The following is a 14758-nucleotide window of genomic DNA, read 5'->3' as shown; positions in this document are numbered from 1 at the left end:
AACAAATTTTTGGGTGTATTTCCCCAAAATGTGTCGATCAAATGTGTTAATCTGATATGGAACGTTTTTCTCTCTCGAAGGAAGCCGTTTGTATTTCCCTATACAATATTTCTATTTAAATGACCTGGAAACATCTCAGTGGGTTTACACCTGATTGTTCCCCCCAATTAAAAATATATATAGTACCATGAATAAAGGTACGTTAAATGAAATATATACTCACACGCTCTGCGAATTCAATTATTTTAATTCAACATTTAACTGAAAACAAAAGAGGCTTTAAGTATTATATAATGATAAAACCAAATGTTTTAATCCAGGTTTCTGAAATATTTTACATCAAGTACCATTTGCATGCCCAACATTAAAAAAAACAATAGTGTTCGTAGTTTCATGACTAAAAATAATCTGTAATGTGTGTTTGGTATGTGATTCTTTTACAAAATTTAAAAAATCCATCCATCCATGTTATTTTTAGATTAAAAATATACATAAAAACAAAACAGTAGAAACAGTAAAACAGAGATTTATAAACGTTTTGTGTTATACTGCATTAAATCAATGTATTTTTCATGAATGTACTCTTAATTGCATTTATGTATTGTTTTCTACTGTCCAAATGGAATTCTTTTCCTTTATTTGTCTTAATAGTCGTCACCTCATTCCGACCTGGAACTTTACGCAACAGCATGCCCAGTATCATGCTGCCATTCCGTACTTTCTAAATATAAACTTTTGCATGCTGTAATGTTTGTGCATGTTCCCACTTGTTGGCTCCTCTTATCCGTCCACAAAAATCTTCTATTGCACTGCCATGTCCTGAGGGATTATCTTGCAATATGTTAACCGTTGTGTGTTAAACAGTGAAGTAGCTTATACACTACTAGAATAAGGGGGGAGCTGCAGCCTATACCAGCTCACTTTGGGAGATAGGCAGGGTACACCCTTGCCTGGTCACCGGCCAATCGCAGGGCACATAAAGACAAACACTCATATTCACACGACAGGTCAAATTATTGAAAAGCCACACACACGCACACACACACACACACACGCACACACACACACACACACACAAGCATGGGGGAAGATGTAGACTCCACACAGGAAGGCCCGAGCCTGGATTCAATTCCAGAAACTTCCAACTGTGAGGCAGGCGCGCTAAAACACGAGTCCACCAGTCCAACAACAATAATAGTGATACTATAATGATGAATACATATTACAGTAATAATAAATATCAATTATGACAATTTCCTCAACTAAATAACACACACCCCACATTGTTACCAGCAAGACAACTTTAACACACAAACACACACATTCACACAAATGAAACTACGCCCTGCAAAATTGCATCCTCATGATGTGTCGGGGTGATAAATGCGATGATTTTACCTGCAGAGGATGTCTTTGAAATGTTTTTGTCTGAGGCGGAGGAGGTGGGAGGAGGGAAAGAGGAGGAAGGGGCAGGGTCCAACCTACCTGTGTTTGGATCTCGGCAGATTTGACTCATCAGTTTCAACCTCAAGTCTGACACAAGAGGATCCCAAAATAAGCCCCAATGTTGGCTAATAATTCAAAGCGGGGCGAGGAAATTATGACTCATTAACCCTTTAATAGTCTGCTCAACCATATGCATATGAGGACAAAACTGATCAAATTGTATCATGACTTCCAAATTTTGTATTCATATAAAAACAAAATCTACAAAAACACAATCACAACAGAGGCCGAATGAGGGTGTCTTTCTGGTTATTTTCATCTTTTTTCATAAAATAAATTCCTGTTTTGTTTAGAGAATTGAGTTTTTTGTTTATTTTTTGCTCTCACCAAATTAAAAAAAATACTGATTTAAATATGTATACCAGGTGGCCCGGTGGTTAGCATGTCAACCTCACAGTCTAGGGGTCGAGGGTTCGATCCTGGTTCCAGCCCTCCTGTGTGGAGTTTGCATGTTCTCCCAGTGCCTGTGCGGGTTTTCTCTGGGTACTCCGGTTTCCTCCCATGTTCCAAAAACATCCATGGCAGGCTGATTGAAAAGTCTAAATTGTCCCAAGGTGTGCGTGTGCGTGTGAGTGTTGTTTGTCTCTGTGTGCCCTGTGATTGGCTGGCAACCAGTTCAGGGTGTCCCGCGCCTACTGCCCGAACACAGTTGGGATAGGCTCCAGCACCCCTCGCGACTCTTGTGAGGATTAAGCTGATCAGGAAATGGATGGATGAGGACTTGAAAGGGGAGAAGCTTTTTTTATAGTTAATTCACACACAAAATAAAAGCTTGTTCACACCTAAAATACATTCAAAACAATTCCGTGTCAATATTGGCATATAAAATAATTTATTTGTTCAATAAGAAAACCAACACCAGTGAAAAGTACACTGTCTGATATAAAAATGTCAGTTGTAACCATAAGATAAATATAGTTAAATTTTAAAATGATGAAATTAAAAAACAAAAAATTGAATAATGTACCCATCACAAAAATGAAAAATATACAGTATATGTTCACAACTTTGGCTAACGGATGCGGACTAAAGAATAGCAAGACCTAGTCTTGCTATGGCCTTGCTAGGGCTGTCCAAATGACCTTGGTTTGACTCAAGGATTTGGCAAGAACATTTGGACCAAAATGCCAAAACTTTGCTGTAGACCTGGACAGGAAGACATCCAGATTGTCAAAATTTGATCAGAAAGCCCAACACCTGGTTTATGACTCCAGTATACCAATAGGACTTTGTCCAAAAGACTATGACCAAAACATCAAGGTCTGGCTTGAAATTCAGAGAGAATGACATCGGTAAGACTTGCCCACAAAAGACTAACTAGGTCCAGCTTGGAACATAGGCCAAAGGCTCTTCCTCAGGTCCTCGACCAAAAATACATACAACATGTCTTACTTGAAGCTCAGGCAGAAATACTTTGCCCTGGCTTTAAACTAAAACACCCAAACATAAATACAGAATGTAGGTCCGGGTCTAAACTTGGTCAGAAAGACCTAGGTCATATTACCAATAGACCAAATTTTTTCTTCACACTTGGAAAGACGTAGCCTTGTTTGAGTCTTGCCCATAAAAGATCTGCATCTACCTTTAGAGGTTGGCCAAAGGACCATGTCCAAAAGACCAAGTACTTGCTTTGTACTTGGACCAAAAACAAAAACAAAAAAATAACTATAGGCCTTGCCTGAAGCTAGATGCAAGACTTGTTCCCAAATGTCTAGAGTTCATCTAGCTTCAGACATTTGCCAGAATTCGATAATCAAAAGACAGAAATGGCCAGGCCCATCTTATGACTTCCCCCAAAGAGACAGAGGTGGCCTTGGACTAGGATCAAAACAACAAGGCCTTACATACAGCCATGAGCCGAAAAACTGGAACAATGGGTCAGACAGAAAGACCAAAGGCTGGCTTATGACTCGTCCCTAAAAGGTCTATAGTTTGAGACATTGGCCACAGGACGAGAACCAAGATACCATGGTATTACTAAGGTCTTTAAATCAAAGACTGGACCATAAGAATGATTTTTAAGAATTCTCTATTAAGGAGAAAAAAAAACCTAGATGTGGCGTCTCCCAATAACTGTCAGTTCTCCACTAACTACAGTACATTAACTTTTGTCCATAATTCTCCCACAAGAGCAGGACCAACATTTGCAACTCTTTAAAAAAATGTGACAATTAACGGTAAGACTGGTTTAAAAGACAGCAAAGAGCTAGAAATCTAAATATAAAGTCCATCATCCACTAGGACACTGGAATGCCGAGAACCTCGACGACTGTGTTCCCCCTCTCTGTCACTTCCTCTCCTCCCATGATCACTTTTTGTCTTGTCCCCGTCACTTCCTTTCCTCTCCTTGTCAGTTCCTGTCTTGACTCGGTCACTTCCTCTCCTGTGACTCTCTGTGCTCCGGCGATAATCCTCCTCAAGCTTCTTCCGGGCGCTCTCGGTCCGGCTCATTCGTTGTTCCTCGCCGTGCACTTCGTCTCCCGCCCTTTCCTTCGCTCTCCTGTGGTGACTCCTGTGGCTGGACGTTATCCTCCACTCTGTGTGGTCCCGCCGGCTCGAATCTCGACTCTGTTGCGAATCCCTCCGTTCATCGCTTTTCCCGTGAGTGTCCCTCGTCATGCCCTTGTCCAAGTCCAATCCTTCTCTACTTCCTGTGTCTTCTGTCCTCCGGTCTTTTGCTTGAATGCTATCCATCATTTTGCTTTCACGTTTGGATCCGTATCCGCTGCTTCTTCTCTCCTGACTGGCCCACTCATCGGTATGAACGCTTCCTTCGGGATTCACAGTCAGCCCTCTGTGACTTTTCTCACGTTCCGACTTCCTTTTGGAATCCTCCGTTCTGCCGAGTGATTCTTTCTCATCATTTTCCTGCCGTCTTCTCTCATGCTCTGGCTTTGTACGGGAGTTGTTTGTTCTGGCTAATGCTTCTTTCCCGCTATCTTCTAGGAGGCTTCTCTCCTGTTCTGTATTTTTTGGGGATTCTCCTGTTCTACCATATGTATCTTGCCCACCATGATCCTGCTTTTTGGGTTTTTCCTCCAATTTTTTATACGACGCTGCTGTTTCTTTCTCTTGCTTCTCCTTTGAAGCCGCGGTCCACTTCTCTGTCTCCTTGTCCATTTTGTCCTTCTTTCTCAACCCCTCCTTCTTCTCCTTGGACTCACCTTCCTTCTCGGCGATTTTGCCCTCCTCAATCCGTTTGTCCAGTTTTAATTCCATGAGATCCAGCTCTTGTTCCAGTTCTGCCAGCTTCTTGGGATCTGACTCCAGTTCATCGTCTACCTCCTCCTCTACCTCCTCGATTTCCTCATACTCCTCCACCTCGATGCCATCCATGGTCTTCTGCAGCTGTGTCTTGACCTTGTTGAGCTCTAGGAGGCCATCCTGAAGCTCCTTGCACACATCCCTGATCTTGGATGCGAACTTGGTCTTGGCACCTTTGCGCAGTTCATGGGAGTCTTTGGCGAGGAAGAAGACATCTAGGGCCAGGAAGAGCGCCGACATGACCCCCGTGGTGACGCTGATGGCCTGGGCGGCCTTGGCTGCTCCAGCCCCCGCACCCAGAACCTGGACAGTGCTAATGAGCTTGTCGGTGTTGATCATTAAGGCCTTTCCCGCTCGGCCTCCTTCCTTCACCACATGTTTGATGTTGTGGTTTAGGGCCTTCTTGGCAGCACTCTGCGAGTACTTCTCAAAGTCCCACTCCTGCAGGGTGTCTATGCCTTCCTGCACAAAATTCATACACTCGCGGATGTCTTTGATCTGCTCCTGGTAGTCCTGGATCATCTTTTCTACCTTCTTGCGGTCCATGTTAGAGTGGACGGCGTCTGTTATGTTGGCCGTGGCCGAGGTGATGCTGCCCGCCGTGGCCACGCCAATGCCTACCGCCGTGACAATGATGGAGGCGCCAAAGGTGAATGGCGCCAGGATGAGCCCCGTGATGGTCGTCAGACTGCCAGCCACGCTGGCCACGCCTCCGCCTACGGCTGCCGATATCGTCTTTTTATGGAAGTAGTCTGCGTTATCGGCAACGGCCAGCAGCTCAAGGATGCAGTGTTGCAAGGTTGCCCCCCGCTGGTTGAAGAGGCGCACAAACAGGCGCGCTGCCATGTAGACACGGTCGGCCGCCTCCTCCATTGCTCTGCAGACATTGACATGAAGGGACACTTCAATGGGTAAACCTGCATTACATTCACGACTGCATATACGCTACCATATGACATTTACTACTCTCCCTCTATACGTCCTCCAATGATCAACCAATCACGAGTCACCTACACCACCCATTAATGTATCACCTATCCATCCATCCGACATCAATCGATCCATCAAACACTCTAACAATCAATCGACGGGATCATTCATCCATCCAGACACCCTCTCAAGCATCCAACAATCCATTACAATCTGTAACTCTTATCTATCAATCTGTCCACATCCATCCATCCATACAGCTAGCCATCTGTCCGTCACCGATATATACTTGCTACATCCGTCATTCAGCCATTCATTTATCCACGAATGAGTAAACACATCCATTCGTCATTCATGTTTAAATCTAAGATTCATGTGTAATCTACCCAATCGTCCATCTACCAATCCAACTATCTATCGACTGTATCATCACTCCATCCATCTCTGTAAATCTGATCTAGCCACTCATCAATCTCACATCCAACACTGATCCATCCAACCAAAGGCCCATCAACCAGATATCGATCATCCATCCACCATCTATGAATTTACCCAATCCCCCATCAAACACCCATCCCTCCATCCACCCCGACTATACATTAACTCTTGTCACCCATCGATCACTCAATCCACCCCAATTCATCTACGGTCGCTGTCCAACCATCAAACACCCGTCCATCATCTATCCATGCATCCATAGATCACAAATCCATCATATAAAATTCAACCATCCATCCACCTAACCTGGATTTATCCAGCAATCCACCCACCCATTTATAATCAATAAATCATAAAACTAAGAGTGTGCATACATTCCCTCCTCATCTTCTTGGAAATTGGCCGTCTCGTTCCACTCGGCCCAACCTGTGGAGACAGGAAGTCAAGACAAACCACACCAGACAGATAAGAGAACGAAAATATTTTCCAAGATAACAAAAAACAAAAAAAAAATCAAGATGGTACACTCGCCTTCAACATTTTTCCACCATTCCATCAGGCCATCGTTCTCCTGCAGGAAAAAAAAGAACAACACAACACTCAACTTTGACCTCATGTTGTCATGTTATGCTGATGGGGATGCGGATGGTGGTGGCGCACACACACCTCCTCAGATTCCAGTGGGTTTCCCTCAGTTGGGTATGCTGCCATCTCCACCGGTTGGACCTCAACTGTACTCTGAAAAATATACAAAAAAAATAAATCCAACCCCCATCATACATGATTGTCACACGAGACCTCAGTTCAAAGTAGTAAAGAGGAGGAAGGAAGAAACTCACCTGTGCCGGTATCATCTCCTGCATCTCCAGACTCTCCTCAATGACCGGCATCTTTTCTTCGGCCTGAGAAGTAAAAAGCAAGTAAAAAGGCAATCTCTACTGGAAATGGGCCTCAAAATATCTCCCTCAAAGCAAAATGATAGTCATACTGTGTGTCTTTTCAGGCAAGGCTTCCTGAGTCTTTTTTGTGAGTCTGCCCATAATAGATCATGACAAATTGTTGTGCTGCAAAGATAAACTGGCTGAGGGGTTACCTGTGACATCCTGGGAAGAGTTGTCTTGACTCTGAAGGATACAACCTGGAGAAAAAAAAAAAGCGACAAGACAGTCAGACCGAGAAAACATTTTGCGCATCGCAACTTCCCAAAACAAAAGGCTCACTCGTCTTTTTTTCTTGATAGTCCTCCTGCGTTTCAGCCCCCCACCTGCAGATGGCGCCCGCTCCTCATCCTTATCATTGTCCTGCGAGCGTTAACAGGGCATTAGAGCGTGTGAACTCATCTTCCCATGTGACTTGAAAAACAGCCGAACCTGTTTGTCAGCGGTTTTGGGCATCCTCTTGAACATGGCAGTGAAGCCTCCTTTTTTCTCCTGCCAGACATAAACACACAGTCAGATATACTGTACAGTATGTCCACACGTCAATCATACTTATTGTAAAAGGATTCCAAATGTGTACCGTGTACTCACTCACCTTTGCAGGGGCAGCTTCAAGATCGACAGGAGGGCCTGCTAATTCGTCTCCTGACAAGTCATCCTTGTTGGAAGAAAAAGACCAAAACCAATACAATTCTCTTCAGTGATAGTTGGAGAAGCATAGTTTTGCCCGTACACAACTAATGTTTGTTCCAAATGTCTGTCAAAATATAAAGAAAATAAATGCAATTCAACGTTTATTTAAAATGTAATTAAATAAATCAATTAACCCTAACCCCTTACCCCCCTAAACACTAACCCTTGCCCCTTTTCCCTCCGTCTATTTGCCTATGTATCCGAAGTTTCAAACGTCCATTAAAAAAAAAAAAATCATCAAATCAAAGTATTTTCCTCCTGTAATTCACCTTGACACTTTCTTCCTGCTTGCCATCACTAAGAGGATCCTGGAAGCAAAAAATAATAATAATGTGACGTTCGATTATTTTATCAAATGAACACGAGTAGAAGATCGTCTAAATCACCTTGGTGGCGATGGAGCGTGGTGCTGGTTTGGGCGACCTTTTTAACATTCCCGTCAAACCTCCCATCTTTTCCTGGGAAAGAAATATTGTGTCATTAAAAGGGCTGAAAACAGTCCAAGTCCGATGTCTGTCACCATCGTTTGCACCTTTGGTGCATTTTCTTCTGTCAAGTTTTCATTGCTGGCCGATAAGAGCTTCTTTTCCTCATCGCCATTTGACTCCTGCAGAGCAACAATAATAGCAACAACAATGGAGAATAACAACAAAAACAAGAAAAATAATCAGCATCTATGGTGTTGTCACCTCGTCGCCTGCTTTCGGCGCTTTCTTGAACATGCCACTGAAAATACTTTTTCCCTAGGAAAAAAATTGTTATCAGATAAAAAAAATGTAAGAACAAAAAAATACCCCCCAAATAAATGTTGACCCGAAAAAATACTGTTAATGTTTCTATATAGAACCACATTAAAAAAAAAACAATTAAATATACAAAAAACCCTTCCCAATGTAAAATTATATGTACAACAATTTTTTTTACGATGTAATATATATATATATATATATATATATATATATAATTTATTTTTAAACATTTGAATAACACAATGAAATAAAATCAAATGTTTTTAATTAGATTAGCTATTATATTAGGATTGTTTTAAATTTTAAAAAAATTTTTTAATTGAACATTTTTCAGAGGAAAATTAAAACAAAAAAGAGATCTCATACAAGATTTAAAATGTAAATAAAAAAGGAAATATTAAAATATTTGGGAAATAACCAATAATACTTATAAATTAGATTTAAAAAATACAGGCTGAAACTTTTTTTAAAAAGTATTATAAATATACATTAAAACAGAAATTAACAAAACTTATACGTTTACAAATTATACAAAAAGCTAACAAAATTATCTAAAAATGCAAGAAAAAATAAGTACAACTATTTATCCATTGATGATTCCTTATTTGGGGGCGTGGGGAAGGGTCATTCCTCATGTAAATGTTCGACTTTTACCTTGGCATTGGTATTTTCTGATAGATTGTCGTTACTTGATGACTTCTCCTTGTCCTGAAATGATTGATGATGAGTGAGTGTTTAAAAAAAGCCAACAATGGAAAATGAGGCAGTCAACTCACCCCTGCAGCTTGGTCCTCGCCGGGCGCTTTGTTGGTGTTTTTCTTGAGTCCGCCGAAGAGTCCGCCTTTCTCCTGTTTGCCAAGATGACAAGAGCGCCCCGCAAAAGCCCCCCACATAAGATTTCTCCACCTCCCTCACGGTTACGAATGCACTTGAGTGATGCTGACCTCATCCAGCAGGTTCTCTTGGCTGTTGGATCTTCTGAAGATGCCCGCCAGGCCTCCCTTTTTCACCTAAGAGTGCACTTTTTTGGGTCAAATCTCAAACAACGACAAGCCAAAGCATCAAGCGGACTTTGTTGAAACCTTGGGGACGTTTTCGGACAAGTTCTCCAAGCTCCCAGATGGCGCCGCTTCACTCTTGACTTGCGCTTCCTAAAACCGCACCAAATAGTTCCTTACTATTGTTCATCAATGAATTACGAACGAAACATTTTTGGTAGCGGGAGGCACCTTATCGCCCTCTGTAGGCTTCTGAGGCTTCTTGAACATGTTGCTGAAAAGGTTTTTATCCTGGAAAAAATAAAAAATAAAAACTCATGAACGCCGAATTATACATGACATAATTTAGATTCTAGTAAAATGCCTTGCAGGATTAAAATTAATACAATATAGTCAAGATATGTATTTTTCTAAGTTAAAAAAATGAATTAAAAAGCTGTAAATTACAACAAGTTCTGATCTTGCACATGTATGCACATGTAAATGAAACAAATATTCCACTAATATTTCTTGAAGGTTAAAATTGGCAATGAATTATTATTATTATTTTTTGTTAAAAAGGAAAACGAAAAGAGATCCAATTTAAATGGAGTATTTAAAAAATAAATCATGAAATTAAAAATAAGACAAAAATAAGTAATACTGCACGTAAGTAAATATTCCACAGATATTTATTGAGGGATTAAAATGAATAGAAAAGTCAATACATAAGAATTAAAATAACATTATTATATTCATTAAATTAAAGAAAAAATAACAATAAATACATTAACCTTAAAGTAATTAAAGTAAATCAAAAAATGTTTTCAATTATTTCAAAAAATACAATTAAAATATATTCAGATAAAAAACTGAATATTCCACTGGGGAGTGAAATTAGCAAAATAAAAACTAATATTACACAAACACACTTAATACTCCAATAACACAGATAACTAAAAAAAAGTAATATGTTCAATTATGAAACTAAACAATTCAAATTAATATTTCCCGAGAGAGGGCAAATGTTTTTGTGAGTAATTCTTTTTGTCAATGCCTTCCTGCGATATCATTGTCATTAAATCTGACTTTTTGGTACCTTGGGGACGTCCCTATCAGCCACATCGTCGCCGCCCACTGCCTTTGTAGTTGCTTGCTCCTTGTCCTCCTCACTATCCTGGAATTGAGACATGCGATTGATTCAGATGTGGGGGGAAAAAGCAAATCAAATCAAATCAAATCAAATCATTCTAAATTAACACTCACCGGTGAGTCAGGCCTGTCTCCTTTGGGGGTCTTTTTGAGGAAGACGCCAAAGAGCCCTCGATCTTTCTCCTGACCCCACCGTCCCACACAAAAACACACCATGTTGACCATGGCCACACATATGATATGGATTCATATGGAAATATGAAATATTCTATTCCGTACTGCTTTTCCTTCCGATAAATCCTCGCTGCTGGCTGACAACTTTTTCTCCACGCTCTCATCCTGCAAGTGACAAGGAAAACCAGGTCGTAATCCTATCCTATTCGTTTGCATTTAACAAGTTGTGAAGAATAACATTAATGTGCAGTGTTTACCTGGTCAGGTTGAGATGCTTTGGCGGTCTTCTTGAAGAATCCACCAAATAGTCCTCCTTTTTCCTGAAACACATTTTTCAGCATCACATGAATAGGCTTTCATGGTGTACTAGAAAGTTGGGGGAAAAAAGGGTCACCTTATTATTCTCCTCCGAGGGTCCGTCACTGCCCAGCGAGCGCTCATCATCTTGAGGCTGTTCAGTAAGGATGAGAAAGAAGATAAAGAATTTTTTTTCCATTTCCTATGCCGTCCTCTCTTGCATATCTCCCGAATCCTCAATCTCAAGTCACTATCGTTCGCAAGTCCTCTTATACATGATTAAATCGTCAACTAATAGATTACAGAAGGAGGCCGATTTGGAATCAAAGGGGAAAAAAAGAATTAAGAACTTTTCTTCCATTTCTCATTAAAAATAATATTAATCAAATAAAATAATATTAATCATAATTAGTGCAAGAGCAAAGATTGGGCGAGACGCTTCTCACTTCCTCTGCGTTGGGCATCTCGCTTGTTCGAGGCGACTTTTTGAACATTCCGCCGAACGCGCTTCCTTTCTCCTGAAACACATGCAAAAAACACACGAGTTATCTTCTGTGACAGTGGTGTCAAATTCATTTTTATCGGAGGCCACATTGAGGTACCGTTTCCCTACGGTGTATAAAGAAGTCGGGAATAACGGTTTGTTTAACTACGGTTGAAGTTGCTGTAATGGAGGGGGGTGGGGTGTTGGTAACAAGAAAATGCTGACAATATCTGTCTTATTAGACATTTTGGTACAGATTTTAGCAAGCATCACGGAAGTTGATATGTTTGATTTAGCTTCCTCAGGCCACATAAAACGATGCGGCGGGCCAGATCTGGCCCCCGGGCCTTGAGTTTGAGACACACCCAAGCGCTTCTAAAACACACGAAACGACTAGGAGAGAACTCACTTTGGGCTTTGTGACATCAGGGAGACTGTCATTGCTCGAAGAAAGCTCTTTTTGTGTGATCGTGATTTCCTGAAAATCAAACATCACGCTTGAGATTCATTACGATGTGTGGACGAGGATTCGAACGGTTTACAAATAAAACAACACAATCATCCTAAATGTCATCGATGAGAGAAGAGGAAAAAAAAATTGCACCTCTCTATCGGCTTTGGGCGTCTTCTTGAGAAATCCGCTAAAGAACCCTCCTTTCTCCTACACAAACAATATCCAAGGCAGATTTGTCAATCTGATAACAATATGTTGAATCACCACCCTGCTCCACAAAAAACTAAAATCAATCAAATAAAATATGATAAAGTTAATGACACTTTTTTATCAATTGAGAAAAAAAACTGAATGGATAAATCTTGTTGGTATATGACATATTTCCATTATGGTAAATAAACAGAATAAAAACAAGAAAAAAATTCAACAATTTAAAAAATTAAAAAAAGCTCACCTTGTGGTCCGTCAGGCTGTCTGTGCTGCCCGAGAGATCACCGGAGAGCTCTTCGGGATCCTACGAGCAAAAACAACAAACTAGTAACCAACCAGACGAGCTAGTAGCAACGCGGGTTACAGGAGCCCTGGGGGGACATAATCCACTGGAGTTGTGCAAAAACAATATTTCGCATGGCTCGCCTGCTTGGGTATCGTCTCTTTGGGAAGCTTGGGAGATTTGCGGAGGATTCCGCTGAAAAATCCTCCTTTTTCCTGCAACGCAAATCCACACACTTGTCTGTGATATTAACGACAAACACAAAGATGATAAAAGATGAATGACGACAACCAGCTGACCTCTGAGGCGGGCTTCTCGGACAGACTGGAGCTGCTGTCTGACAGTTCGCCACGGATACCGGGCTGCTGTTCCTGAAATAGAACAGCCACAAAAAAATGTTGACGGCGCTTCACTTTTTGCACATGTTGTTCCCTTATAAAATCGGATTGCTGAAGGGTAACAATACTGTACTGCCATACAGATTCAAATTGTTAGCCCGTGTCGCTAAAGTGTTTCCTGCTGTTTGTTAGCATTAAGCTACTTGGAGCTATCTGGTTGTTTTCAATTGGCAATGGGTAATTCTCTTTGTTTGATGTTGAGTTTAACAATAACCTTCGGGTGAGTGCAAATAAACAGCTTTGAAGGCTCCTTATTTTTGGAGAGAGTTTACCAATCATATTTGCCCAACTGCCGCTTGTTTCGAACCGAGTTCAGTCACCTTCCACCATAGAGTTTTTGTGTTTCAAGTTAGCGCTCGCGAGTTAAAGTGAAAAAGTCTGCCGACAGCGACCGCCAGCTCGCATCTCGAAGAACTCGGTCATTCGTATGTCAAGGCACTCATGTTTTCAGAAGTAGTTTGACCTCGTCCGGCTGAGCCGTTTCTGCAGGTTTCTTCTTGAACATCCCATTGAAAAACCCAGCATGTGATTGTTCTGGCGGTTTCTGGTCATCAGTCTCCTCAGAATCGCTGTCCGCTAGCACAACCTGCCCCCCCCCACAAAAAAAAAAACATTGAAGAGATGGACATGAATGGAAAGACCTAAAACAATAAAATATGCTAAAAAATAACAAGAGTCACAGCAAGAGACGACATGAGTTACCGTCACTGAAGCAGCTTTCCGCATCATTCCAGCAAAGCGACCACCGAAGTCCTGAAAATAAATCAATAATATTGTTTTTGGCCTTATTTTATGTTCTCAAGTACTGTTATGAAAAATGAATGCAAGAATAACCTTATTTAGTAAAAATAAATATTAATAATAATACCAGATGGAAGGTTAATGCACAATTACATAATAAACAGGAAACATCAAGAAACAAATAAACTTCAAATAATTGGAAACAAAATTATGATAGAACCCAAAAATATCAATTTGAAAAATAAAATTCTTAAATCTTTATAAAGAAATTAAATATTAGTAAAATAATAAAAGCAAAAAGACAAATTAATCTTTTGCTGGTGGGATAAAATGTTTTTTAATGCAGCAACTTAAAAGAAACAATAATGAAATAAATTAACTGAATCAAAATCAGTTAATTTTATTATCCTGTTAAAAAATGCTAAATGTAATTGATTGAGTAATTGTTATTATTGTAGTAAGAAGTTAGTGAAATTAAAAAAAAAATAATTCATGTGATTAAAATCATTAACAATTCATGTTATTCTGTTGAGAGAAAAAAATATTTTCTAATCAAACTCAAAAAGTAATAAACGACAACAATAATCAACTATTACGATTATTATGATGGTTATCATTCAATACAAATAAAATATACCAAAAATAAAAGGATAAACATTTGCATAATGCCGTTTGGATCCTATACAGTATTTTTTTAAACTCCATACAATAAAAATCCGGTGAAAATATAAAACAATGTTTTGTTTTTTTGTTTTAAATGAAGGAAAATTCATCTTGTTGTGATGGAACCAAAACTGTCAATCAAAGGCAACACTTTTGTTACATCGCTTTTTGAGTATGTGTACCGTCTCTTGTAATGTAAGAATAGAGTGCAGCCTTCTTTTTCATCATCGTCATCATCATCATCATGTCTTACTTGTTTGGATTCTGCACTTTTGTCCTGTTTGACTTTGTCACCGTCCGTCCGTTCCTTTTCCTGAGCCGCCGCTTCTTTGTCAGGATCGAGAGGTGCCTCGCCACCGCCGACCTTCAAGGAAGGCAAACTTCAACGTCTGCGCGCATGATGATGT

The 14758-nt window shown here is 40.3% G+C and overlaps 2 protein-coding genes and 1 long non-coding RNA gene across 14 annotated transcripts in view; 1 reads left to right on the top strand and 2 right to left on the bottom strand.

Moving 5' to 3' along the window:
• Positions 1-3652, top strand: part of LOC127616445 (uncharacterized) — an 18996-nt gene extending 15344 nt beyond the window's left edge. Inside the window, exon 2 of the long non-coding RNA XR_007967116.1 lies at positions 3430-3652. This is a non-coding gene — a long non-coding RNA (uncharacterized LOC127616445). The remainder of the gene's footprint in view (positions 1-3429) is intronic.
• LOC127616440 (titin homolog) overlaps positions 1-14758 on the bottom strand; it is a 31700-nt gene that overhangs the window by 12084 nt on the left and 4858 nt on the right. The gene's annotated exons all lie outside the window — the stretch shown is intronic.
• Positions 3621-14758, bottom strand: LOC127616435 (uncharacterized). Of its 2 annotated transcripts, XM_052088009.1 has the most exons (32): positions 14605-14758; positions 13650-13700; positions 13411-13533; positions 12849-12920; positions 12693-12764; positions 12511-12570; positions 12207-12263; positions 12012-12080; positions 11565-11636; positions 11216-11272; positions 11079-11141; positions 10927-10986; positions 10762-10830; positions 10595-10672; positions 9748-9807; positions 9601-9669; positions 9463-9528; positions 9295-9366; positions 9173-9226; positions 8459-8512; positions 8302-8376; positions 8156-8227; positions 8039-8077; positions 7672-7734; positions 7509-7568; positions 7359-7439; positions 7232-7276; positions 6978-7040; positions 6805-6876; positions 6670-6709; positions 6513-6564; positions 3621-5647 (listed from the first exon to the last, which is right to left on the bottom strand). In XM_052088009.1, exons 2-32 carry the CDS (start codon positions 13674-13676, stop codon positions 3721-3723), a joined length of 3843 nt encoding a protein of 1280 aa, XP_051943969.1. In that variant the 5' UTR covers positions 13677-13700; positions 14605-14758; the 3' UTR covers positions 3621-3720. The 2 variants fall into 2 exon arrangements, with proteins under 2 accessions (XP_051943969.1, XP_051943970.1); XM_052088010.1 differs by lacking the exons at positions 13411-13533; positions 13650-13700; positions 14605-14758 and adding an exon at positions 13021-13382 and having other exon boundaries at positions 12849-12956.

Source organism: Hippocampus zosterae, chromosome 15 (genome assembly GCF_025434085.1).
Source record: "Hippocampus zosterae strain Florida chromosome 15, ASM2543408v3, whole genome shotgun sequence".
NCBI lineage: Eukaryota > Metazoa > Chordata > Actinopteri > Syngnathiformes > Syngnathidae > Hippocampus > Hippocampus zosterae.
The sequence above is the reverse complement of the archived record's forward strand: the minus strand, read 5'-3'. Positions and strand labels throughout refer to the sequence as shown.

Coding starts and splice junctions, on each gene's coding strand:
- LOC127616435 (XM_052088009.1), bottom strand. CDS start 13,676: ATGATGCGGAAAGCTGCTTCAGTGACG. Junction 10,673..10,761: donor GAGACAGGCCTGACTCACCG/GTGAGTGTTAAT, acceptor TCTCAATTCCAG/GATAGTGAGGAGGACAAGGA. Junction 7,440..7,508: donor CCAAAACCGCTGACAAACAG/GTTCGGCTGTTT, acceptor TAACGCTCGCAG/GACAATGATAAGGATGAGGA.